Genomic DNA, 27,444 nt, shown 5'->3' on the forward strand with positions numbered 1-27,444 from the left:
TTGCCGTGAAGCTCCAGAAATCTTTTGCGGACTACAAAACTTCACCCAGCTTTCCATCGGCAGGGGGGAATGAACATGATGAATTCACTTTCATTCTTGGGTGGCCTGCAAAACTTTAAGCCTTCATTTAAATAAGCAAGTTACAGTATGTAAAAAAAAGCTTGTGGTATTGACACTCTTTTGCAGCCAGCCTCAATTGCTCATTCAAGGAACCGCCGTGTTCTGGCACCTCAGTATTGGCTTCATTTTTGAGCCCCAAAGATTGTTGTTCAAGTACACATTCATATGAGCTAAGTTAGTGTGCGTCAGGAATGCATTTTTTTTCTGTAACAATGTCAATCACATCATTTGGATCCAGCTTCAGTGTTGCTTTTTGAACTTATCCATCAGCATGAAGGTCTCCAAATTGTCTTGAGCCAGTCTTTTCCCTGTCGAGAAACCACTGACTGGGCTAGAAATGGCCAGATGTTGCCCATTGGCTGTTAACATACTGCTTGGGTGTTACCAGGTGGTCAATGCAGTGTTTCTCACATTTGCATCAAAGGATGGAAAATAAACTCTCCAGAAAGAGATGGATACTGTTCACTACATACAATATTAACTAGAAGTAATCAATGTGAAGCTTCTCATATTTGGCAGCTCCTTCAGAAAACAAATAAAGAGTGTCCTCCAGTTGTCTAACAGGAGGATAAAAATAGCCACAGTCCCTCAGGGAAACTGTACCGATCCGGCAGACAGGCTGCCGGTCTTCCCCTCTCTGTGTTTTATGTTAATCAGTCGTATGAACGGGTTTGAACGAGCCTGTATGATTCAGATCCAGAGTGTTTATAAGGAAGTCAGAGCTCAGCTGCTGTTTTTGACTCAGGCGGTCAGAAATCATCGCCGCCAGTCAGACTGAACATCTGAACATCAGGCTGCCTCTCAGGAAACATGAGCCGTGATCAAATGACGTGAAGCTCTCATGTGACCACACCTGCTTCCAGGTGACACCGTTTTCAGACCAGTATGTTTATTAAATTTGTTCATCACTGTCTGGATGCAGACATCATTTGAAACTCTACATTATCATACACACACATAATTCGAGTGCCATCTGAATGATAAATTAATGTTATTGATATTAAAGGTGTAATTTGTAGAGTGTGTGCAGAATTTGAAGGCATTTCAAGACATATATGGCAGCATATCACCAAAGTGCTCACAGCTCCCTCTTTGCTTGCAATCCTTGGCTCTAGCTAGTTACCATTAGCTAATTAGCTCAGGTTCAATTAGCTGTGGAGCCAGTGGCCCTAAAGTTTTCATGGACTGGGACCTCAGGTCACAGCTCAACTGGATTTGGAAGCCTGAGAGTGAACATGGCTGGACATGGAACTGGGATTAAACTCAGCCTCCAAGTCCAATTTATAGGCCAGTTTGACAACAGGGGATACAGTATGGAGGTGATTTACAGTGGCTCTGACCAAGACTACGACTGTTATACATCTTATTCTGTGAGTTTAGCATTCATTTAGACCAAACCAAACCAGAGGTGATTGTTGAAAGAGAACCCTGTTTTACTGGGTTTCATTCAATGTTGAGGTTGAATGAATATATTTTATGAGAAGTTAACAAGACAATTTACCTTGTCTTATCTTGGTAGAAGAGAGAAACTTGAATCCAGATGGTGTACAGTTGTATTTTTCAGTAAAGAAAATGGAAGCAGAAGTATTCATTACTTGACTTTTTTTACACTGACAGCTGGGAGATACTCCAGGGGCTATTTTGTCAGTACAAAGTGGTATTAAGACACAGAACAGGCCGGGGCTAGCTGGTTAGCATGCTAACTCATCTTTGCGACATAGTAGATTGACGTCTTTTACATAAGAACATAAAGGCATGAGAATAAGTTGCTCTATCGATCATCTTTATTTATTTTATTTTATCTAACCATAATGAGAATTGGTCTCTTGTTTTAGGGCACAGAGCCACACGTGCATGCTTCAAAATAGATCTACGTGTCCTGACCCGACAATCAACATGGTTGAAGCCTCCAGTAAAAACATGATGAACTAACCACAAATGCCACATTTTTCTGACACACATCAGTGCTGGTAGAAGTTAATGAGGCACGTTTTTCCCTCGACAGTTTGTGTTTGTAAAAAACAAATTCTGGTTACAGTTTCTGTCACAGTCTCAGTCAGTGTGTTTGGACTGTCATTTTCGTGCTGCCGCCGCCCTCCAGTTTGCTTCAGGATCCAACAGATGCTTCAACATCCTCCGCCTCCTCCATCACATTCCTCCACCCTGACCTCCCTGCCTGTGGCTGATAGCAGAAGGAGCAGAGAAAAGAAAAGAAGAGGGAGGATCATTAGTCTTATGATATACTTCCTGTTTACCAAAATCCACATTTAAGCCGCTGCAATGTGGGCCTCATTATTCAATTTACGCTTCTTCTTTTTTTTTTTTTCAGCTCCACTGCAGTAACTCACAAACCAACTATTTTCTATTTCCTTCAAGATCCTGAACTCCGGGGAACCTCTGGAGCAGCTTCTTTTTGTGTTTCCATCTTATTTGACACATTTGAGATGTACGTCATCAAGAAGGTGACAGCAGGATGTTATTTCAGTGTTTTGTTTCGAGTGAAGTCAGTGGTAGAAGAACCGGAGCTGATGATGGTATTGATTCTCCATCAGGTTTACTCTGAATCTAGGTCCCTTGCTGAGTCTGCCACAAACCGCTCGGTGCTCAAATCCCCTCATAGTTTTCAGTTTGCTCCTCTGCTGCAATTATAATCTGGTTAGATGTCTTTAATTTGAAACAATTACTGATGACAGTCCCCTCATCTGACTCTGGTCTTAAGGTCACAAGCTGGGCCATGAGTTTTTAATTTTGAGGCCTTGGTGTCTGCAGCGATGATGGATCAGCTGACTCGTGATGTCATACGAACCTCCAGGGACATCAGGGTGACACTGGCTACACCTCCTGTCAGTCTATGGAGCTGCTGCAGAAATATAACTCCATACACGATTCAGCCACTAAATGTTTAAAGGTGTTCCTGCATGAAAATATTTTAAAAGACAACTATGATCTATTGAGTTGCGTACTAACGTTATCCCAAATGTTCAAACCCAGAGAAATCCTATTTTCATTCATGGTAATGGAGCATTTTAATTGTTCGTCGGTCGCTATAACTTCAGGTTAAAAAGTCAAATGATACTTGGAAGTATGAAGAAGAAGTCAGCAGCCTCACCAAGGACCCAAAGAAGCTCTACAAGAACCACTGGTATCTCTTGTCAGAGCACTGGATCCTCATCCAGAATGAGACTTCCTGAGGGAGCATTGAAACCACTAACAGATGAAGTTAGCCTTCTCAAGGACCACCGGAGTCTTCTTCTGAGACAATTAGAATCATCTCATAAACCACAGGAACCACATCACAGAGACACCGAACATCCTTAAGGACCACAGCATCTGTTGAAAGACTCACAGAGCCACTCCTTGGACTAATGGATACACTACGACCACCTTCAGAGCTGCTGCGGCTTCATGAAGGACCTCTAAATATACTCCCAGGCAGAGAATCGGTGAAAACCAGCATTTATGTTTCCCTGATATCCTGACGTGTTACACAAACACTTCTTGAGGGACAATCGTTCATTAATTCAATGAATTAGTTCATGAAGTTTTGAACATAGACTTCCTGCGTGTGGCCACATTTTTAAAATTGAAGATGTGTTTGTGTTCGGAAGGTGGAGCAGAGCAGGAGCTGATGATACGCAGTGTTCATCAGACACTTCACTCAGCGTGATGAAAACAAAGTGTTTCCTGCTCCAGATCATTTGAACGATATGAGGCTGTCAGAAACAGACCGCCGCATCGACCTGTTTCATTTTAATAAACACGGTTTAATTTGTGGCAGCAGAGATGAGACGTTAGCTCCTGACAACATCAGCCCAGCCTCCATCTGTTTCACATCCTCTGATCACATCAACCTGCTGGATATACTCTGTCTCAGGCTGTTGCTCTGATTGTATTTATTATCTATAAAATCCAATAGATTATCTCATGGCCCCTTGAATCTCCTCTTCGACCTTAGAAATTTCTAAAGGAGCACTAGACCTCTTAAAGGATTCCCTATAACCTCTTAGGACTCTCTTAGCACACCTGGAACCTACTGAAAGACCATTATTCCAGTGATTAAAAACAAAACACACAGACTTTAATGAAAGAAAAAAAACATTAATGAGTCAAATATCTCAGCAAGATAGAGTGTAAATCTGCTTAATTACAACAGCATCTAATCCCAGAAATAAACATAAGGTTCCTGTTATATATACCCACAACCTTAAAACAGAGGTAAAATAATGGACAAAAACTGACTTTCTGTTTGATGAAAATATATGTTTAAAGCACAGGAAGTCATTGTCTGTCGTTACATTTTTACGTGTCATCACTGAATTAATTAGTTGGTGTTTCAGTTTCACCAGCATTTGGCTTCTCTGGTTGCCACCCGTTGCATTGTGGGACTTCAGACACCCTACCTCCCAAGCAACCCCTTGAACTTCCTCAAAGATCCCTAGAACCATCCCAAGGACGAGGAGAGCATCCCTAAGAAATACTCAAGTCTTTTAAAGAGCCTTCTCATACACCCCTTTGACCTCATTAGTCCAAGCTCTACTGCTCTAGCCTCTTTAAAAAACCTGGAAACTCCTCAAGGATAACTGGAGCCATTTCAAGACTCCCTCTGCCTCCTTTAGAGCTACTGGAATGCTCCTATGGACAGCTAGATTCTTCTCAAACAACCCTGTAATGCGCACGCATGGAACTGAAGCCTCCTCAAGGAACCCTGGAACCTTCCTGAGGATTGCTGCAACTTTCTTAAAACATCCCTGAGAACAGCTGGATAGGTGGCTTTCTTAACTGCCTCTTTGTATGTCTGCTTTTACTGACCAAAATTCTCTGCTGCCACCTGCTGGTCATCTTTGGACATCACCATGACAAAAAAGAATACCACACAATGATATCAATATATTCACCTTTTATTTTTTATAGTATTTTACACATGAAGGTCTTCAAAATGTATACATAAAGATGAAAGGTAAGATACTGGGACTGGGAATGAGATTCTTTTTTAAATCTTGTGTGCAAAAATATGGACTTTGGGGGATCCATAACATCTTACCAACATATAGTGTTTGAAAGGACTTTAAAACATTTCTAAGCCTGAAACACCGCCATTTACATTTGAATTAAGATGTACACAAGACAGGAACATATCCAGACAGACTTACAGTTACTACAATAAATTATTATTATTTTTTTTTAATCCGGCCCCCCCTTACAGGCAAAGTGGTATTACCACCACCTCCTTGTGTGGTAAGACTCTTTATCTGGCTAGTGCAGGCATTTGTTTTGGAAGCAAAAACTCCTTATAGTGCGTTTGAATACAGACAATAAGCAAACATACAGTTGAAAGTAAATAAAAAAGGAACAGACATGGAGGCAAACATGATCAGATTTCTGTGAAGTACCAGAGTTAGACTGCCCTCTGCTGGACTGTAACTGAGCTACGTACATAAATGTTAAGTCCTCGAATTGATGTACAATACAATTTTAAAAAATTAAGATTTGTTCAGCAAAATAAAACATGATTGTCAACACAAAATATGGCAACACTTCTTTGTAACAGTGTCCAATCCGGTAGTTTAATTTTTGGTGGTGGGCGGGGCTTCACACATTTTAAATTATGAACACTGACTGGCTCATTAAAGCTCAATGAGCTGAACAGGTCCGAGTTCAGTCTGAGGATCTGACAGCTTGTTTCAAAGACACAGTGAACTTTTTTTATGAGGTCATGTGAAATCACCCCCCATCATGTTGTCATCACTCCTCCAGGCAGCTGACCACGTCACAGAGCAGGAAGTGAGATCGGAGCACAGACAGGATGGGGCCCCGTGGGGCCCCGGCCAGGCAGTGCGCCTCATCTACACTCACTCCACGGGAACGCAGGGTCCGCAAGGCGTCGCCACAACTCTCCCTGCCGCCATGCAATGTCACCAGGACGATACTGAGAGGGCTGTTGAAGATGCCAAACTTCTGCCGCATCTGGCCAAGCTGAGTGGAGAAACTCTGCAGAGGAAAAACGCAAGTTATTCTTGAATAATCTCAGATCTCTCACATCTTTTTGTGCCAGTTTATAAAAAAATCTTCTACATATTGTATCAGCAGGATGTCGTTGTGAGTACCTGAGCACCCTTTTGTCCCGCCGGCACCGGGTCAGTGTCAGGCCGGAGGACGGCGTCTCCACTGATCATTACCCTGAGCTGCTCTGATGGACATGAAGCCAACTGCTGATCCAGCAGCGCTGAGAGAACACCTGAACCAATGACCGAAAGGATTATTCACATATTCACCTGGATTTCAGTTAATACATAATCAATCATAACGATAAGCTTTTAGGAGAAAAGCAAAAGATGTCCCTAATAATGTTTTTTAAGATCAATATTTCAACATCATGACTCTGGATTAGATTTAGATCACACATCTATGTTCCCACTGCCTGACTTGTAATAATTTTAATGAAGATTTTTATCCGATTTATGACTCAAAACATCTGCCACCATGTACTTTATTTTTCACACCACAAAGCAAATGTTATCATGCTATTAAGCTTAACCAATATGGTGAACATGGTAAACAGTTTACCTGCTTAACATCAGGATGTTAGCATGCTCATAATGACACGTTAGCTCAATGAAGTTCTTTGCCTCAGATAGCATGTAACGTCATTGCTTGCTTTATTTTGAATGCCCGGCACATATTCTGGAAGCCATCAAAATGTCTGCTAATCTGTGTGCAACTGCAATATGTTTTGTGTCATGTGAACCCGGCCAGGTTTCATATTCATTTTTGCTGAAAAAAAAAAAAAAAATGTTTTTTTTTTTTTAGTTAAGTTCAGAGATGTAGAATTTGTATCCCCTGATATGATGATTCATCTAGTTTCCTCAGGAATAAGTCAGAATTCTTCAGGTTCTAAGATCAGACATATAATGTTATCATCAGCAAAACCTCCTCAGAACCTAAAAACATTTGGGGGTTAATATCCACCACGTCACACAGCTGTAATAAATGAGAGAAGAAGAAACATTCTGACCATTTTGTGATGCCCGTAGCGCCTCATTTCTGTCTGTCGTCAGGAAGAGCTGCACGTTATTTTTCAGTAAACTCTCCGTGAAATCTTCCTGGCTGGAAAAACAAAATCTGCTGACTTCGAGACCTACGAGAGAGAGATAATGACACGACAGGCAGTCAACTACAAACTTCAACAGTGACCAGTGGCTGACTGTAATCTGTTTGCTGAAGGTTTGTCTTAGATAACTATTATGTTTGGTGCTCCTGCTGGTAATCAAAATTGAATTACCATAATGTCTGGTGCTGCCGGTTATGCGGGAGCACTGCTGCTGCTGTTCGTCGTCGGTGGTGATCAGGATGACATCAAACAACAGCGACTCAGCAGGACTTTCTTCCAGCAGACGTTCGTTCACTTTGTGCAGCGCCTGAAGAGTAAAACTATGAATTAAGATTATCTAAAATCTTCTTTTCATACTGGTGTTATTCTATATTTTTGTGACACACTTAAAAAAAACTGTTGTGAAAAGTTTTCAGTTGATGCATGATTCTGACCTGCAGCAGTGGGAAAGCCACGCCCACGCCGTACACGTCACCTCCATCATCATCAGCAGATTCAAACACTGCACGAGTCGTTACTGCGACAACCACTGCGAGATCAGCATCCTTCTGCAGAAGAGACACAGAACCTGTAACTTCATCTGAACTTATTTATGTCCCCTTTAAAATCAGACAGGAGAGTCCAAACAGTACAACACACACAGAACCAGCACCGAACCAACATGCAAACAATACAAAGCCTGTAGGCAAATACCACAAGACCTAATATAGAATCAGCATGGAACAATACTTATAGTTTATAGTATAGTTTAAAATACATGAATCTGAAGTGAAACCTGGTCTTCAACCAACACCCACAAGTGTCTCACATTGATTTTTTGTTGGAGAAAACACCATTCCAATGAACACTGTCTCACAGTCTTTTAGAATATTTTTTCTGATACTGTGAAGCAAACTTTTAATGCATCTTCGTAGACAACGCCCTAATTTTAGCCTCATATTTTGCAGTCCAAATACCCATTACTAAATATGCATTTTTAGCATTGCGTCATTGACGAGCGAATATATGTCACGGATAAAAACTGACCAATGCTAACCCTAACCCCAAACTTACTAGGCCCCGCTAGTTAATTCGGCACATATAACATACCAGATACAGCAGTTTTTCAATTACAATTTAACTTTTAAAATACAGGTGCCACTTTCAATTTTCTCCCAATCTTTTGTGGCTTGTGGGCCAAAAGACTTAACATTGTGTACAATAGTGGGCTGAATGGTAATTAAAAATTTGCCGAATTTAACAGAAGGGACTGAAATCTTGAGTTATACGATTTAGCCGATGTTATTGTTCTTGCTATTGGAAGTAAGTAAGGTGACAATAAAATACGTGATTGTTTAAATGTAATTTGGTGGACAACTTTGAGTTATTGCACACAATTTAGTAGTGATTTTTGTAATGTTTGTCAGGGCCGGGTGGCAGTGGTTTTGCAGGCGTATGATCTCTCTTGTCTTACTGTCTTTCGGATCGACAGAGCATTAGATAAATTGCCTCAGGTGAGTCTTACCTGCTTCACATCGGTGTTCTGGATGGTGGAGACCATGTCCGCCTCTCAGCTGGAACTCTGTAGGTTATAGACGGCCTTAACATATAAATCTCTGGGGCCTGTTCGCCGTCACAACACAGTAAATAACGTCAAACTGGCTGTCAAACTTACTTACTTACTTACTTACTTACTTCGATGTTCCTCCAGAAACACAGAACTGTGTGTTTGGGTTCCGCCCGCCTTGCCTCAACCCGGACGCTCGATTTAAGAGCGCGGCGTGATGTCGTCACTTCCTGGTTTGGTTGCCGCTGGCCACCACGCCCACAGCGCAGATTATTGTGTCAGGTAGAGAAACACGGTCCAGCTTTGACCCCTGAAGCCCCATTTTCTGGACTTACCATCCGGACACAGCCTTCCACAGGTCTTAAGCGGGTCTGAGAGGACGTGGTCCGGTTTGGGGCGGATTTGACCCGGTTTGGAGCGGGTTTGAACCGCCGGGAAAGAAAGAAAAGGGGAAAGTTTGATTCTTCAGCTTCGGTTCACGGTGAGAAGCTTATTTTCTGTCCCCCTCTTTCCTTCCTCCCTCACTTCCTACCCTCTTCTTCTTGCTTCTCATGGGTGTCCAGGTGTGCTGGACCCCGGTCGGGTTCTTGTAAATCCTGCTTGGGGCCCGCAGAAACGACAGCTGGGTTGTTGTTACGGATTCAGGTGGCAAACAGAAGCAGAAAGAGAGCATGTTCTGTTGTCAGAGACCCAGTCAGTCAGTTTACTGTCTGTTTCTGACTGTCAGTCATTGTGAATTCAGTCTCTCACCACACGTCAGTCATCCTCACCTGTACAGTGCTGAAGTGTGTGCAGATTGAGAATGAACAGGTAACCATCAGAAGCAGTCAGACCAGTCTAAGGCTGCAGCTAATTATTATTTCCATTCACCCATCTCTAGATACTTTCCACGATTTCTCGATTAGTTAGTTGGTCTGTAAAATGTAAGAAAGTGTTTAAAATTGTTTAAGAAGACTTCCTCAAATGTCTTGTCTTTTCCACAACCCCAAAACATTCAGTTCTCTGTGACAGAGGAGGAAAAAGAGCAGGCACTATTCATATTTAAGAAGCCGGAATCATATAATTTTACCTTTTTTGTTTTTTTTACTCAACTGATTAATCGATTATCAAAATATGTGTTGATTAATTGACAAGTTGACAACTAACCAGTTAATCATAGCAGCTCTAGACCAGTCATTCTCTTTGTCTGTCAGTCAGTAGTGATGCTGTTTAAACTCAATGTTATCTACATTTGGATTTGACATTTAAGGCATTTATCTGTCGGTCAGTAGGCAGTCGGTACATGCTCAGACGGTGTTGAAGATATGTAGATACAGAATTAGACCTTTTGTCATTAGAAGCAGTTGGACCAGTCAGGCGGCTCAGTGATCTTTACACTGAACTACACCTTAACTCTCACACAGTGAGGCCCCGTTCACAGGCACTATGATGAAAACATCAGTCATTCCACCTTTGGCCTTTTCTGAAAGCACCTTTTGGGTGTTTGATTTTATGTTGACATTGCAACCATGATCGACTGTAACCGCTCTGATCCATCTTGGCAGAAATGTAGTCTTATATATCATCTTGTTGTGAGATGAGTCGTCCAAGGATTTTTCAATTATGGGTGCATTATGTGAGAATTTTGGTTTAAAATATTGAAAAATGAACTAAAACTATCAACTGAATGTGATAATGTTATGTCAAAGTCATCTATGTATTGCCGTTAGCATGCTAACCAGCTAGCTGCAACCAGTCCTGTCTTGTAATACCACTGCTGACTGCTAACTGTCTGGACCCCTAGCTGCATGGCTAACTGAGCTAGCTAGCTAATGGCAGCTACAGTTAGCAGCCGTTACAGCTTACTCTGGTAATATGCTTTCACCTATTTGATATGATATGATGATATGATTGTCCTTGCTTTGATGGTTCTTAAATCAATTCTTACATATTGTACCTTGAAGCAATTAGTTGATCTAATGAAAATTAACCACTAAACGATTTTGATAATCTACTAATCGTTACAGTCATTTTTCATGCAGAATATGTCAAAGATGTGCTGCTTTTCTTCGTCATTTATGGCCATAAATAAAGAGTATCTGTGTTTTGGACTGTTGTTGGACACGAGAGGTCTGGGAAATCGTGATCAGCATTTTTCACAATTTCTTGAAGTTTTTTCAAACGAATGATTAATCAAGAAATTCATAGGCCAAATAATCGATCATGAAACACCGGAGTTGTTAGTTGCAGCCATACTGGAAACAGGGGGAAACAGCTATCCTGGCTTTTTGTAAAGGTAAAAGTACCCACCACACAAGCATCTCGATTAAGTGATTAGTCGATCTAAAGCTTATTGCTAACAATTTTGATACTAAACTAATGGTTTCAGTCATGTTTTAATCAAAATTCCTGCATTTTGTACTCATGACAATACATGAAATGTCTTTGGGTTTGGGGCTGTTGGTTGGACAAGAAAAGCAATTTGAAGACATCACTTTGGGGTCTGGGAAATTGTTATGAGTATTTTTCACAATTTGTCACAATTTACATTTTATGAATTGAACGATTAATTGAGAAATGAAACTGCAGAATAATCAAAAGTACAAAGAAAGTTAAAGTGCCCCCTTAAGCCTGTTGCTATCTATGGATTCACTCATTTAGAAAGGTTTCTACTATTTTTCTCCCCTGCCTTTTCGCTAGTGCCATTTGCAAATGTTTTATCAGACATATTCCAGATTAAAAGTGGCTGTGTGGTGTCCAGAATGCATCCTAATCATAACAACAGTTTGTATATTGGAAGAGAAATGTTTCCTCTCTTGCAGGCACAGAATGTACAAGCTTCTTGGCCACCAGCTGAAGTCTTTGTAGTGTGTTCAAGTGCAGCTTTTTGGCTGAGACACGGGAGATGTGAGGCCTTGACGCAGCTAGTTCTTTGATTTCAGTTTGGTTTGTCAAGGCTATAAATGTAAAAGTACTGACCTTCTAGCACCTCTGAAGCTCACTAATTAATCAAAACAGTTAATTTTGAATTTATCTTCATTAATTCGTTAAGCAGTGCTATTTAGCAGACCGATATCAGAGTGGAGTTGATCTCTTTGCAGAGGGGTTATAATAAACATTTCCAAAATGTGGAAGTATTCCTTTGATTACACTTCAGTTGGGGGATTTCATGAGGGATTTTTTGTGTTGAAAAACAGGCAGTTGTCTTGTCCCTCTTCAGCCTCTTTGACTAATGAGGTACAGAATCTGACAGAGATGGTGGTGAGTGATAAAGCCACAGTCCAGGGTTTAGATGCGCAGGCTTGTAATGGATCTGTGTCTCACACTGGAGAGCAGAGGTTGAAAAATGAACAGGGGGAACATTTAGCAGATGATGAAACATTTCCTCCACCCTGAACAAACAGTATGATGATGTCCCAGTGGTGTGTCTGATTGGCTGTTTGTATATGTCTTTATGGGAGTTGGCTGGAGTGTTGAGTACTGACTCTTCCTTTCTAAATAAAGCTGATGATCTCTTAAGTGTTGAAGGAGCCTCACATTCATGGCAGTCAGAAGACGTGTGTCCATTTTCAGACATGTTCGTTGTTTCTGCTCTAGTTCTGGGTCCAGTGGAACTGTTTCCTCATTGTTAATGTGTTGAGTTGTGTGACAGGATTTCAATGAACAGCAGCTGTAAGTTAAGTCAAGTGTTAGAACTGATGTTTTTTTCATAAACCCATCATTGGAACTGTTAGGAAGGATTGTCCCAAAATGATGTACATACGTTCCTAATCCTACTGACTTGAGCTCCTCTGACATTTCTTTGAGTGCCATAATGTGGTTCACATTTGTTGTCCGAGTGAAACGTCAGGGTACATCATCTGGGAGCTATCAGTATCTGTACAATACCTCATGGGAATCCATCCAACAGTTGAGGTATTTTGGTCAGACTAACATTGTCTTGGTTAATAATCTCACTGACACAACATGTGAAAACAGGTCAGTTAACAGTTAATCATTGTTTTTTTTGTTTTTGAATTATTTCTCAGTATTCATCTTCTCTTCCAGTCTCTGCCTCGCGTTCGTCATGTCCAGGTAGAGATCGACTCCGAAGCGCCCACCATGCGGAAGCATCTGGACAGGATCCGGTTCCGGGGCCAGAGACGGGACGAGTTTCAGGATCTGGCCGAGTCCCCCAACACGTCAGACACAGAAGGCACAGAGGAGATCTTGATCAAACCTCGAGTCTCAATTAGAGATTCAGAGGAGCTGAGGGAGGCTGAGGGAGAGCAGCAGAGTGATGCTCAGGTACACAAACACACCTGTCTCATCTGAGAAATACTGTTAATCAACCAGGAGTTTAAAAAGAAACCTGATCCTGATCCTTGAAATCAACGCAATTTGGTTGTAAGTACTTGTTTGACCGAGCCAGAACACTGTTTGGTACGATTCCATTAGATTAGATTGTTGATAATTTGGTTAAACTGCAGGTCCATTACCAATTTCCCTGCCGTCTGAAGGCTCATGTTGTAGGACTCTGATTTGAACAGTCTCTGCAAATGTTCTCAGAGACAGCCTTTAAACTGACCTGTGAAGCTGTTGAATAAAATCTTACCAGGTCTGATGGAGATCAAAGATGGAGCTTAGTTGTCATTCTTGTTTTTATGGTTGGGCAATATATCAACATTATATTGTTATCGTAACATTAGACTATGTTAATATTTAGTGAAAGTACCAATAATCATATGGTCAAAATTATTGTGATATTTGATTTTGTTGCCTAGTCTTAGTGCTTTTAAGTGCTTTTTGATTGAGTTTTTTTTTTCTAGTAACTTGTTTTATTTCACCGTCATTGTTTCATTTGGCCTTTGCTGCCTGTTTGTTTCATATTTCTGTCTCTGTGTTTGTCTCTCAGGCTGGTCCAGGTTCATTTTCTGCAGCTCTCCAGGATGACTCGAGGACAGATCTCAACGAGGTCAAAGGTCACCTAGAAATTGCCTTGTTAGAGAAACACTTCTTACGTGAGTATTCTGACATTAATGTTTTTAAGCATCACCTGGTTTCAAGATTCACGCCAACCAATAAATCACCAGTGGCAGCTTGTCTTTCTCCTCATTGCTCAGGTTTAAATGTAAACGTAGTCCAAATTTTACCTGTTATTTTGGAAAATCAGCAAAATAAATTCAAATATTTGACCATTTCTAAACATTACTGATATGCAAATATTAAAAATGGGTTCATCCATATTCATGATAGGTTGTGCTAATGCCCAACTATACATCTTACTATTGTAGAAGAAAATGATGCATCAAGGTGAAGCAGAGCCTGAACAATACTGGACTATTGGGGTAGATGTTGATATGGATAGTAGTGCTGTAGTCGAAAGAGCCCCAGACAAAATTCAAATAAGGGAATCTGAGTGAATATTAATTTAAACGAATGCTATAGTCATCAGTCAAATCTGACAAGAAATGCTTAAAATGTTTTATGACTTTGCCCCAAAATAAGGGTTTAAATGGCCTTTTTCCTACAGGTTGTACTTTTACTGTGTGTTCTCATGGTTTTTGCATTACAGACTTTTACATTCAAACTGCTTTTAATGATTTGTCTCCTCTATAATGTCTCTGATGGAAACGACCTCCTGAACTGACATGTTTCGGCCGAGGTTAAGCGAGTTAACGCACCTTGAGTAAAGATCTCTTGATCAGACTACTGTTTATCTTCTTTCAAGTTCAGAAACATAGTATTAGTTGAAGAAGTGCAGGAAGACCATGTGTTGATTGGCTGTAGGGTCATTGTGGCTTCTCTCATCAGTTTGGAATCAAACTTCCCCAGAGCACAACAGCATGCTGGGTAATCCATCAATATCTGCCGTCTGCTTTACGTAACACACACACACAGCTATTAATAACCATGCTGACCTGATAGCGTCTCTGTGTTGCGCTCTATTTGTTCACTGTTAGACGTTATAAAATAGGAAGTAGAGTTATCTAATTAGTGATGAGCCTAAAGTGTATCAGTGAGAGGAGGAGGTCACTTATCTCTCAACTCTGATGAGGTTTCAGGAGCTGAATTTTAAATTCATGTGATTGCAACTTAATAAAGGACAAGTTCACAATTTTTAAGTCTCTCTTAAAGCAAGTTTTGGTTGCTGTAATTGGTATTTGTCCCAGTACTGGCCATTTAAATATCCCCTAATATTAAAATTCCAATGGAAGTGATGTGTGAAGGTCCTTTTAGACTGTCTGCAGCCCAGTGACAGTGATGTTCTGTATTTTGAGTGGCCAGCAGCAATATGTAACTACCTGCCTGTGGTTACCTCACTTGTTCTGTAACGTACAACCCAGACTGCTGCTGTCCTCCTACTATAATCTCATCACACAGCTAAATAGAGCGCTAAATTAAGTGCAGCTGAAAACATGATTAATATTGCACATTTGCAGATGTGGGAGGTAGCAAATGCTCTTGTACTGTACATCAGCAGATTTTTCAGGTATGTGTAGTGTACATTATTTGAGTATTTTATTATTATTTTATTAACTTTTGACCTTCTCCCTACATTTGAACAGAAGTATCTGTACTTTCTCCTCCTCATATTTAAAACAGGCTAGTTATTTTAGTCTGAATACATTTTGGGGGAATTATTATATTATTTTTCATCATTGCACGCCTCCTTCCTAACATTACAGCAGACGTAGCTAGACCAAATGACGAAAAAGATGGAAACAGACAGAGAGGCAGACTCGAATGTGGCGAAAAAGGCCAGTTAGTGTCTCATATCTGCAGAGAACCTGCAGACCTCTGCCTGGATTTTCTTATTTACTTACTTTAATGCTGCTCGGGTAATTTTTCCAACCCAAAATGTAACTATTTGACATTCTGGGAATGAGACTCAACAATGAATCACCTGCCTTTGTTTTGGGTTTAGGAACAGCTGGGACAAAATCCAACTGATCCAACCTTTAGTCTTTGAATTATGTTAATATGACGTGAACTTGAGTTAGTTTTGTACAGAAATGGCCAGTAGAAATGTCCTTCAGAGGGATACTCTTTACTTTGATACTTAAACAATGTTTCAGAGGCTCTACTTTATTACTTTTACTTGAGAAAAGCAGTTGAGTCAGTGCTTTACTTACACCAGAGTCTTTTTTTGCACAACTATCTGAACTTCTATTGGAGTAAAGAATGTTTGGACTTTTGCCACCTCTGCACATTTGTCAACTAATAATGCATAATGTATGGGATCTCAGGGCTTCTGAGGACTTGGACTACAAGCTTTATTGATCCATTCTATGAAAATCTCCATCTACTTGAGTTGATGATCTTGTGACCATACAACTGTTTCAGAGGAGGAGCTGAGGAAACTTAAAGAGGAGTCCAACGTGGATTCACTGAGACAGGAGCTGGAGAGGGAGCGCAGTAGAAACAGCGAGTTGGAGCAGAAGATCAACGACATCTTGAGATCCAGGTGGTTATTTTGATTAAAACTTTATCGTTATTGAATGAGCTGGTTTTGACAAACAGGGCAGCTAGTTCTTCTAAAGCCTTCACTGACCAGTTTCTGTTGGTCACTTCACAGCCTTGAAGACTCACCTTCTCAGTCGCCTAAAGTCCCGCCCACACAACCACCTCCACCTGCAGTCAGCAGTACAGGTGAGCTGCAGAATCTCGCTCATATCTGTGCTCCATGTTCAAGAGGAATTGTTGAAAAAGGAGAAAAAAATGGTGGTAATCCAAGTACATGTTTATAACTTAGCTTGTAGCAACTGCTGGTTGTGTACTGGACAGCATTATATTGAAAGCTGTTCCTAAAATATTTTTTATCCCCTCTGTTATTGATATAGAAAGTGTTGGTTGCCTCCATTAGACTCTTTTCTCCTTCTGTCCTCAGAGAAACAGAAAGAAACCCTATCTGACAGCTTCCTGAAATGGCTTTATGATCGTTTTGGTGTTTATATCGAGGACTTCCGCTTCCAACCAGAGGATCAGACGGTGGAGACGGAGGAGCCGCTGAGTGCCAAGAGGTGAGGAGGAAAAAATCCACAGACGATCCATTCAGGAAACGTCCACTTTCTTCGGGAGTCATTTCTTACTGTTTAGGAACATGGTGATTTAAAGAAAACTGTAACAACATGTTTTTTTTTAATTGCGTTTAAACCCGCATTTTTCTTAAATCTGAATAAATATCTGTTTTTTTACTCACAGGTTGACTGAAAACATGAGACGGCTCAGTGAGTATTTCTGTTTGATTGAACATCAAAGCTGTGGGAGTTTAACATAACACAACAAATCACATTCACAGCTTTAATGCATCACATATACAAAACCAGGGGTATTAGATTGTCAGTCTGTGATTGGTCTGCTGTTGTGTTTACAGAACGAGGATTCAAACCTGTGACCAATTTCAAGAGAAACCTTTCTGCCTTATCCAGCTGGTACTCCGTCTACACGTCAGCCATTGCCTTCATTGTGAGTCAGCACACACAATCAGAAGGTTACTGAAGATCAGTGGTCGGGCAGAAACAATACATTGTTAATTTAATTTTTATTAAGAAATATGCATTTCTAATGAATCTGCTTCATGAATTAAGTAGGATATGTGCACTTTTTACTTCCACACTTTTTTCTACATCCTCGGCTACAGACCTTGTTATTTTTGGTATTTCAACTAAATGATTCCCCAACATTTTTGTTATTTGCCTTAAAAAATATGGACATCAGTGAGATTGGACTTTAAAACTTCATCTGTTTGTATCCATTCACATCTTTTAATTATCTACATATGTAAAGAAATTGAAAAACATTGACTCATGTTTGTGTGTTCATGCATGTCTGTATGTTCTCCACAGGTCTACATGTATGCAGCGTGGCATGGCTGGGTCATCCCGATGTTCCTGTTCCTCGCCATCCTCCGCCTCTCCTTGAATTACCTCATCGCCAGGTCAGCAGCCAATCACACAGCTAGATTTCGGGTTGCGTTAGGAACCTCTGACTCTGCTGAAACTGCCTGAAAGTCTAGATCTGTCTTTAAAACAGCTGTTGGGGGAAGTAGGAGGTCGGAATTCGTTGTTTAATGGGTTAAACGGAGCCTCACTGATTTCCACCGAATTTTTTTCTGGTTTCCGTAGGAAATGATCTATTACACATGTTTAATTTAATTCCTGACACACTGATGCCTTTTTTACATCCACACACAGGAAGCCCTTAACTAGGTTTTAAAACCACCTGATGATTGTGATCAGTGGGGATCTAAATTATGTACTGAGTTTAAAATTATCTCATTTGCACCTGTATATTCCCATGATGCACTGCTCTCAGAGGCTGGAGGATCCAGTGGAGTATCGTACCTGAAGTCTCGGAGCCCGTGGTGAGGAATCTCACACCTACAGACACGTTACTGAATCCAGTGTTTGTTTTTTTATTTGAACATCAACCTTTTAAGATGAAGATGCATATAGAATTGACCTGACAGCTCACCTGGACAGATGAACCGGATGATATACATGTACTGTAAAATAGAGGAATAATGCTTGTTAAAGTGAAACTCTCGCCAAAAAACAACCGGGGCAACTCACGTTAGCAGTGGCACCTCCGGCGCACCGCCTTCATGGCAAGTGTCGATCCCCGAGTGCGACCTAACAGGCAAGAGAGTAATCGTGGACCTCCTCCCTGTTAGGTCGCAATCAGGGATCGACACTTTTTGTCTGCCATGATGGCGGTGCGCCGGACATCCAGCTCCTACGGTGAGTAGTTAAAAAACCTTCTTTTTAGTAAACTCTGTGTACACAATGTTCTCAGTGCTTATTTTCATGTGTAGAGACCCTGTTGATACTAGGAGCAAAGTTTCATGTTGTGTCGAGCCTTCTTAGTGTTTTAAAATTAGAGATTTTTATGCTAGCGCTAAAGTGCCCGTAGCACTCCATTGAAAATTAGCTTGCCTGAAAACAAAACTACGGTAAATCTTAAAAGTGCCTCTTTTGTCGTAATTATGCTTTTACACGAAGGTTTGACACATATTCAATAACAAATAGAGCCTCGGTTGCTTTTTGGTGAGAGTTTCAATTTAAATCAGAAGGAAAATGTGTGAATTGATTTTTCCTGTAATATCAGGTGTGCAGGTGATTGACAGGTGTCATTGTTTGTCTCCTCTGTTTTCCAGGAGCCTCCTAAAGAAGACCTGACTGTGTCAGAGAAGTTTCAGCTGGTTCTGGACGTCGCTCAGAAAGCTCAGGTGAGAGGTGGCTGACAGTCTGAGGGTCACGGCCGACCGACATCTGCACAGATTTCACACTAAATATGTTTGTCTTTTTGTTTTGTACTCACAGAATCTGTTTGGGAAGATGTCGAACATCCTGGAGAAAATAAAGAAGTGAGTTTATATGCACGGTTTGTTTCTTGTTGGAGAGAAATGATGCTCCACGTTCCTCTTTAATCTTGTGTGTGTGTGTGTGTGTGTGTATGCGTCTGTGCAGTCTGTTCATATGGGTTCAGCCAGAGTTGACCCAGAAGCTGTATGTTGGACTGTGGGTGGCCTTCATCTCCTCCTGCCTGCTGCCGTACAAACTTCTGGGATTCATTATAGGTATGTCATATGAAGTGTATACACTCACATACCATCATCATTATACTTTTTTCCATCATATCACTCATAATGTCACGTTATTTTTAGGCTACATCACGATACACAGTCTATGTCTCGTGTGTGTTTTACATCTCGCTGAGTATAGGAGTGAGACTCATCTCGTCTGTTATTGGTGTCTCCCCTTCCCTAGGTGTGTACGCAGGTATAAAGTTCTTCATCATTGACTTCATCTTTAAGAGTTGTCCCAAGCTGAGGCAACGCTATGACACACCCTTCATCATCTGGACCAATTTACCCACCGACCTGCAGCTGAAGGAGCGCAGCAACACCACACTGAGCCGACGGGTAGGTGCAAACTCTCTGAAACATCCAGAAATACAGCTCACAGACTGCAGCACTGTTCTGTCAGTCGTCATCTGTGTCTCTCTCATCTCTTATTGGTGAACTGGCAGATCTCCAATTAAGCCCAACAAATGCTTTAATTGGTTTAAAAAGTGCTGCACAGAGTGAACATATCATGTATTAACCACTAGATGGCAGCGCAGTTGTATTATTATCCTGAGTTGCTCTGGAAAGTATTTATAAGACAATGAATTTGTTTCTAATGTTTAACATATAAAATATCGATGAAATCTCATAGATGTCAACAAAAAGATACTGCTATTTTACTTTCATATTAAGAGTCTGACATTATGAAGAGATCTTACAAGTTACAGTTGTCCCAAGATGATCTCCTCAATTAAGCTAATCATGCAAACTTGAACCCAGAGGTAATTTGAAGACAAAGTTAGGTTCAGACTCATTCTCTGACTGAAACATCTGAGATCTGCAGAAGAAACGTCGCTTCAGAGACATCTTGGTTTCAGGATCACAAAGTGGATCTCTACGTACTGACCTCTAGGGTCTGTCTGGTTTCAGCTTTCTGTTGTTTTTCTCTCTCAGCTGTCTGAGTCTGAACAGGTAGGATCCTGACGTGTGTGTGTGTATTTTCAGTCACCGTGTAGAGGTCAGTAGTGTGTACTGTAGTTAAAGATGTAGATCCGTCAGACCAGACATCAATCAGCTGCTGCTATTCTGCTGACGATTCGTGCTAGCTTGTCTGTTTAAAACTGAGATGTCCCAAAAGCTTCTGGTTGGATTGTCAGTGAATGTCTCATTCCAGTAGGTTCCTTTTGCTATTGACCCCATTCTCCTTCTCTAGAGCCTCCCTCAAGAAAAACTTGTGTTTCAGGGTTTTACCCAAATTTTGGAGCTCATGCCTGAATTTTAAGTCCTTATTTTACACTTTAATCTGAATTGTGTTTAGTCTTATCCAAGGCCCAAGTTTTGCGTCTGCTCCAGAACTTTTGCGTTACCTTAAATTTTGTGCATTCAAAAAAATTCTACACTCAATTTTTAAAGTTGGATATGTCTTGGAGTATTTTTCTTTACTTTTCACAGAGCAAATGCTTTGAAGTGCAACAGACATCGATGTTGTAGTGTCTTTGACAACACTGCAGGCATGAAACGCACCACACAGACAGAAGCAGGAGGAGAATCTCTGATCAGCTGATTTTCTGGAGAGTTGAGGCAGAGAGGCAACATTTTATACTTTAAGTTATTATCTACTGGACCTCATCTACTGGTTTCGTAGTCCACAAAACATTTCTTGAGAACGGAAGAAGAAAACATAAAATGGCTCTATACAGTGTGGAAAGCTGCACTGTAGCTACTAAGCTAAGAGTGGCAGTGCACCCCATGAAGTATGATTAGAAAGAAGAGATAGAAAGAAGAAAAAAGAATAGATAGAAAACAAATCTGGCCATTTTTATCAGTTAAAAAAATGCTAATTTTACACAATTACATGAGAATAACTTCATTTTTTATAAGAGTTTACACGTTGATGCATCAGCAGAATTTTGTCCCCTTTAGATTGTAATGACCCCTTTCCTCTAGTGCCACCTATAGTACAAACTGAGGTTAGATCTTACCCAATTTTTGGTTTTGTTTTAAAACATTTTTAATGAGCATTTCTCACTCATATTTTATTCACTTAGTTAGGATTTTTTAACATTAATGTTTGTGTCGGTTCTTTCCTCCAGCGCCACCCTCTGGTAAGAATCGCTAAATCGGAATGATATTGTTTGTTTTTATCTTTGCTGTCATAAACATTAGAATAAGTACTGCAGCTAGACTTTTGGCACATCTTAACAACACTGAAAGTGAGTGAAAATGAAGGTGATCTGACCTAATCTGTCAAACAGACAGACACACCTGTACAGGTGAGTTGTTCTTGTTGACTCTCGACTCTGGCTGCGGCTTCACTGTCTGACTGTGATTGGCTAATCCAGAATCTGCACCGCCATCCCACCTTCTGTCAACCTGTTCAGGTTCCTGCTGCGGTGGGTCGAGGCAGCTTCGGTGCTGCTGCTCCTCTGGGTGTCAGCCGGGATGACGATGACAGACGATCGTACAGCACTAAGAGAGGAGCTTTCCACGAAGTCTTCAACCTGCCGGAGAGTGAGCCCCCTCTGACAGGTGGGGGAGGAACTGCACAAAGTGGAGTCCAGATAGAAAAAATTCTAAAAAATGATTTTGGCTTTAGATTCAGACCCAAATCATTTCAGACTGTAGGTGCAGAATTTTTTCCACTAACTGCAATTACATTTTTTGTTTGTTGAGACAACAGCAGATTTAAACTGAGGTCTCCTGATCCACATCTTTAGACTTCATGCTGCAGCTTGTCACAGCCGTCGGATTAAGGAATACTAGAGTCAAATTAAGTGCTCCATTGCAGTATTATATATTATAATATATAGTAAAAGTCAAGTTTTACTCACAAACACGACAGTCTGTGCTGTTTCTACTTCACAGAGTCAGGAATTGATCTTTGATGAGAAATAATGATTTTTTTTTTATTTGTTTATGGCCTTTAACATGAATATACTGAGTCTAAAAAATGCTGGAATTAGTCCATTAACCACCAGGTATTAAGTAAAGGCAGGTATTAAATCCCTGCTTCCGAGGTCAGCAGGAGATGTAAACTGTTGTTTACTGTTTCTGTTGTCTCAGTGTGTGAGAACGGCTGGCGCTGCTGCCTCATCAACAGAGACCGGAAGACACCGACAGACTACATCCGCAACGGATACCTCTACGTCACTGAGAAGTAAGTCCTCCACTTCCTGTCAGCTCAGTTTATTTTGCAGACAAAACTGCACAACAGAGATCAGCTTGGTATATCTAAACCAGTGTTTAATGAGTCATTCAATCATTTGATCGGAAGTAATTGATTGGATAAGCCAGAGCATTTATCATCGGGATGTTGAGAGATTTTCTACAGATATAACAAAAAATTCTTCTAAAATTGCACAACAATTTCAACTTTAACTCACTCTCCTCTGTCTTCGTAGTCATCTGTGTTTCGAGAGCTCGAGCTCCAGGTCTGGATCCTCCAAGAGGAACAAAGTCATCAAACTCACGGAAATTACTGACATCCAGAAGGTATGAAGAGTCTCTGGGTCTGTCCCAGTGTTGTCCCTGAGCCCCGAGCACTGAACCCACACAGAGTCATTAAATGTGTGAGTGTAGGGAGCCATGAGGTACCCATATATGTTTTTCCCAGGGCAGATACAGATAGTAATTGTTAGTAATGGAACTGGTGTACATTCGCACTACGAATGAAAATCTTGGTCTAAATATTCAGAATATCTAGAGAGGGAGTGTAACTAAGTTCACTTTACCTGAGTACTCTGCTTAAGTAGAGGTTTCCATTTTCTGATTCTTTATACTTCCACTCCCCTACTTTTATTTAATACCTTTGGTTACTAGTTACTTCAGATGCAGATACTTGCAGATTCAGATTATTCAGCGTTGATAGGCTTTGACTTGTGACATGTAACCAATCAGATAGTGCTGCGGGCAATACACTGGATGAGTCCATAAAGTAGCAAATTCTTTGAATTCATTTATTTTATCAGCAATCGGACACAAATCAGATACAGATAACATGAAAAATACTAAATATCGGCCAGGCCAATCGGTCAATCCCTAGTGAGAGGGCTTGAATGTCTCCAATGATAAATGAGGCAGTTTGTGAAATCAGATTCCGTGAGCAGAGACCTCTCTCCATGCAGTTCTGTTAATGCACATACATGGTGCTGGTTAACAGCTTGTTAAAAAGAAATGCCATCATCCTGACTCATTCCAAGTTTAGATTTTTTTTTTCTTTTTTTCCCAATGCCCAGTTTTGCTCTTGTTTTGTTTACATATTATCTAATGTTGAGTCATAAACCTTCTATTGCAACAATTACTGGTCCTGATTCTTGAAAATAAAGTATAAACGTAAATTTAGAAGCATTTTCCTTTCTGTCCCTCACAGTACAAAGTTTTGTCTGTGCTTCCTGGATCTGGGATGGGGATCTCCATAGCGACGCCATCCACTCAAAAGGTAAGAGCTTGTTAAAGGATAAGTTCACCCAAACATAGAAAAAAAGAAATTCTGTCATTAACTACTCATTCCCATGCTGAAGTTTCATAGTCCAAAAAAACTTGTAAATGGGAACTTATTTTGAAACAGCCGTCTGAATTTTCGTTATGGGTGAACTGTTCCTTTAAGAACATTACTTGAGTAAATGCACTTCATTGTTCCTCTGTCCTGTTGCAGCCGATGGTGTTTGGTGCGATGATCCACAGAGACGAGGCCTTTGAAGCCATCAACACTCAGTACATGAAAATCAACACCATGGCGACAGCCACCAACCCAGAGACATAGTGACACCTTCACACAAACACTGGAACTGATTCACTTTATTCACCAGTGACATCATCAAACAGCTGTTGACTTCAGTTTGAGCTGCTTTCATATGATTAAGGTTCCCTCTTCACTCATCAAAACTGAGTGATTCTGTGGCATTATATCTATAATATGCCAGCTGATACCAACAGATCACTGACTTCACTTCTGAGTCAAACCAATACCAACCACTGTTTTACTTTAACTGAAAGTTCTCACAAAACTAACAACATTATGCCACTCCTGAGTGTCAATCAATTCTCACGGTAATGGCTGGTATTTATGTAAGAAATGGACAGAATTTTTCTTTTTCAACAATGTTGACTTTATGTGAAAGACTTCAGTGGGCTACCAGCTCATCCCGGCCTGTCTGGTACAACAAGAAGCCCATTGCTGACTCCCAACTCACAATACTCTTCTGCTTCATGCGTCTCCTGTCTTTGCCATGTCTTTTTTCAGCCGTAGAGTCATGGTCATGGCCGCTGTAAATTACCTCGTACTCAGAGGTCACGATCAAGGCAGACTTCAGTCAGCTAATAGGGCCTCTAGCTTCACAGCTAACTGAGTTACTTGCTAATGGGAGGTGCCTAGTTGCTATATTAGTGAGCAGCATTTAGCAGTCATTCCACCCCCTATAATTGTCTGAGCCACCTTAAGAATTCTGGCCATTTCTTTCAAAATGACCCCTTTTAAGAATGGCTTCTAAATGAAGTCGCAAATAATCGCCCGCATTTAACAAATAATGTCCAGGTGAAAACATTAAGGAGTGTGAGGTTACCTCTTCTATAATGTCTCACTTGATAAATTCAGTTGAATGTACATACATGTCATACTCACCCCGCTGCTTCTCTAACGCTTCTTTTTTAACACGAACACTGTTGAGCTCAACACTTCCTGTACAGATCTTTCACATTAAACGCCTTCCAAGGGCACAATCCTTCCCTTACTTGAAAGGGTTATACTTTGAAGCATTTGTAGGGAAACTGTTAAAGTCTTACACTGATTATATATTAGAGTGGTAAAGTGTAAGGCCCAATGTGATAGTTTTTGAAATTATTCCTCAATTAACAGAAAATGAACAAAGTTGACAATCGATTAATCATTTAAGTGGCTGTTTATCAGTAACTCCAATCATTCTCGACGATTTGCTTTTACCCCTGTTTTATACATCATTGTAAACTGAATGCCTTGAATTTTGGACTGTTAGTAGGACAAAACAAGATGTCACTGTGGACTCTTTTAAAGTTTGATGGACATTTCTTTTTACTGTTTTCTGACTTTTGACTGTGATGGCTGTCTGTCTGAAGTAAATAAGTTAATTAAGAGACAAAAATATGAAGAAAAAAAAACATGAAAGAACACAGAAGACACTTTTATCAAACAACAAAAGAACGTCTTCCTCTAGCGGCTGTTGGTGTTAGTATCAGAAAGGTACATTTGCCTCTTTAGTTAACAATCACAGTAAAACTGATCTTTAGAGAGGCCGCAACTCATGACTATTTTCATTGTTATTTTCTCAGTTCATCATTTGGTCTCCAAAAACAGTCAAACTATCAGTTATTTTGTTTTCTCTGGTAAAAAGTTCAGAACCCCAACATATTCTGTTTAGGATGATATAAGACTGAGATAAACTGCAAATCTTTAATTTCATTACCGCGTCTTGTCCGTTCACCACTGATATATATTATACCGTAACGTTTAATACACAATCTGTTACTCACTTTTCTGAACATATTCCACCTCCATCTGAAGAAGAAAAAGGATTTTTTAAAATTGAAATCAGATGTTTTTACAGTGTTATTAGCCGATAAACCTGTTTAAACCTTATTTGAATTCACATTAGTGTCTTCAGGGAATTGTAAAACCTTCATTATATGACTCTGTATTGTAGCAGCTAAGCCTTACAGTCCGTGACAGTATGCTGTTTTTTATGTGGTGGTAGGAGACTGTTTGTATCCTATATGAATGTTAGAAACTCATGTCTGTGCAACATTTAATGTAGAACACAAAATTTACTTCAGTTTTTTTTTTTCTTTTCTCATCCTTCATGTTTTAGCAAGCTTTCTTTTATAATCAGTAACATAAAACGCTTTTAGAAAAACCAAAAAAAAGCTATGCACTAAAATCAAATTTCCCCATTTTTATTTAGTTTTAGCTTTTGTTTTGTTCTAGCTGAATGGTGCCAGCTCAAGTTAGACGACTAACTTTAGCTTAAGCTTTTTTTAAGTTAGCTTTCATTCTTAAACTATAAATAACAAGGATAAAAAAGCTGAAAAACTGGCATATTTTGTTTACCTTTTGTTTACTTCAGCTCTTTACATCTCATAGGCTAAAGCTAAACAGAAAACAACACAATGACCTAAAATGGAAGGTTTTTTTTAAATCACAGCTCTTTTATGTTTTAGGTATAACTTTCTTTCATAGCCTATAAACAACAAGGGTAAAAAGCAGAAATGCTGGCATTTATTTGTTTACCTTCTGTTAAACTATTTTCTAACCCTAGCTAAGAGGCTAAAGCTAAACACGTATCAACAACAAAAATAAATGCTCTGTCTTCTTTCAGTTTAGCTTCTCTTTTGCACTCAACAACTCATTTGTTCACACTAACAACTAATTGTTGCTCTCAAATTAACGGTTAGTGTTTTTACATTTCTATCAGTCTGATTCACGTTTCATTGGACTCGGCTCTGTAGATTTTGAAATAGTGTTTCTGTTCGTGGTGATCACCACTGGTCTGTAACTGTCAGTCTAAAGACTGTCACACCAGCATTTATCACTTTATCAAATGAACTTAATTTAAATTAAAATTTCGTTAATTTGACCTAAAACAATCTGTCCAAAGTGGAGGAGCCTATCCTTTTAGTGAGTAAATGTAAAATAATATTTTTTTCCTACCTGCATTCAAAACATAAAATATAAAGGAAGCAGTTTATTTTTTCCCTTAAGTTGAAAACACATTATATCAATGTTTGTTCATATACAAAGTCTTGATTATTTCATCTCATTAGTCTGATCGGGCCTCGCAAAGCTCTTTCGTTGCCAAATCTTTTTTCTTAGGAAGTAAAAAAAAGTTTTTGCAATTTTGATGCCAGTTGTTAACGCCACGTTGCCTCATTCAGACTTCTTGTTTCATGCTTGACTCCTAATTTTTCTCAGTTTGTCTTTGTGGTTTCTGTCCTGTTTCTTTAGCGCTGCGAATATATCTGTCCATGTATGAAGTCTTTTCAGATTTAATGGTTTTATAAAATCGTGTCATTGTAAAAACTGGTGTAATTTTTTAACTGAAAGGATTTATGTTGTTCAATGTGATGTACATTTTTTATTTAATTAAAATCAAATGTTAAACACTAATACTCATG

At 40.0% G+C, this 27,444-nt stretch overlaps 2 protein-coding genes across 5 annotated transcripts; one reads left to right on the plus strand and one right to left on the minus strand.

Moving 5' to 3' along the window:
• Positions 1 to 5,000: 5,000 nt before the first annotated feature.
• LOC115586106 (cytosolic 5'-nucleotidase 1B) lies at positions 5,001 to 9,007 on the minus strand. Of its 4 annotated transcripts, none has more exons than XM_030424880.1 (7): positions 8,899 to 9,007; positions 8,733 to 8,789; positions 7,663 to 7,776; positions 7,400 to 7,535; positions 7,133 to 7,255; positions 6,225 to 6,355; positions 5,001 to 6,108 (listed from the first exon to the last, which is right to left on the minus strand). In XM_030424880.1, the coding sequence occupies exons 2-7, from the start codon at positions 8,766 to 8,768 to the stop codon at positions 5,863 to 5,865; spliced, it is 786 nt and encodes a 261-aa protein (XP_030280740.1). In that variant the 5' UTR covers positions 8,769 to 8,789; positions 8,899 to 9,007; the 3' UTR covers positions 5,001 to 5,862. The 4 variants fall into 4 exon arrangements, with proteins under 4 accessions (XP_030280740.1, XP_030280742.1, XP_030280741.1 ...); XM_030424882.1 differs by having other exon boundaries at positions 8,903 to 8,979; XM_030424881.1 differs by having other exon boundaries at positions 8,895 to 8,965.
• Positions 9,008 to 9,014: 7 nt separating this feature from the next.
• On the plus strand, positions 9,015 to 27,436 carry LOC115586097 (GRAM domain-containing protein 4-like). The gene is made up of 19 exons (XM_030424863.1): positions 9,015 to 9,255; positions 12,801 to 13,040; positions 13,648 to 13,753; positions 16,080 to 16,200; positions 16,312 to 16,385; positions 16,624 to 16,756; positions 16,938 to 16,963; positions 17,110 to 17,201; positions 17,582 to 17,673; positions 18,051 to 18,099; positions 18,892 to 18,963; positions 19,058 to 19,101; positions 19,205 to 19,314; positions 19,505 to 19,659; positions 21,684 to 21,831; positions 22,366 to 22,459; positions 22,704 to 22,794; positions 23,672 to 23,740; positions 23,957 to 27,436. The coding sequence occupies exons 2-19, from the start codon at positions 12,855 to 12,857 to the stop codon at positions 24,062 to 24,064; spliced, it is 1,770 nt and encodes a 589-aa protein (XP_030280723.1). The 5' UTR covers positions 9,015 to 9,255; positions 12,801 to 12,854; the 3' UTR covers positions 24,065 to 27,436.
• Positions 27,437 to 27,444: the final 8 nt, after the last annotated feature.

The sequence above is a fragment of the Sparus aurata genome, chromosome 8, assembly GCF_900880675.1.
Source record: "Sparus aurata chromosome 8, fSpaAur1.1, whole genome shotgun sequence".
Lineage (NCBI taxonomy): Eukaryota > Metazoa > Chordata > Actinopteri > Spariformes > Sparidae > Sparus > Sparus aurata.

Bases quoted from the DNA above. Each gene is read 5' to 3' on its own strand.
- LOC115586097 (XM_030424863.1), top strand. From the start codon at position 12,855: ATGCGGAAGCATCTGGACAGGATCCGGTTCCGGGGCCAGAGACGGGAC. The intron at 19,315-19,504 runs GTATGTCATATG...CCCCTTCCCTAG, and splicing joins ACTTCTGGGATTCATTATAG to GTGTGTACGCAGGTATAAAG. The intron at 22,460-22,703 runs GTAAGTCCTCCA...CTGTCTTCGTAG, and splicing joins TACCTCTACGTCACTGAGAA to TCATCTGTGTTTCGAGAGCT.
- LOC115586106 (XM_030424880.1), bottom strand. From the start codon at position 8,768: ATGGTCTCCACCATCCAGAACACCGATGTGAAGCAG. The intron at 7,777-8,732 runs GTAAGACTCACC...TCTCTTCTGCAG, and splicing joins AGAACACCGATGTGAAGCAG to AAGGATGCTGATCTCGCAGT. The intron at 6,109-6,224 runs GTACTCACAACG...TTTCCTCTGCAG, and splicing joins CGGGACAAAAGGGTGCTCAG to AGTTTCTCCACTCAGCTTGG.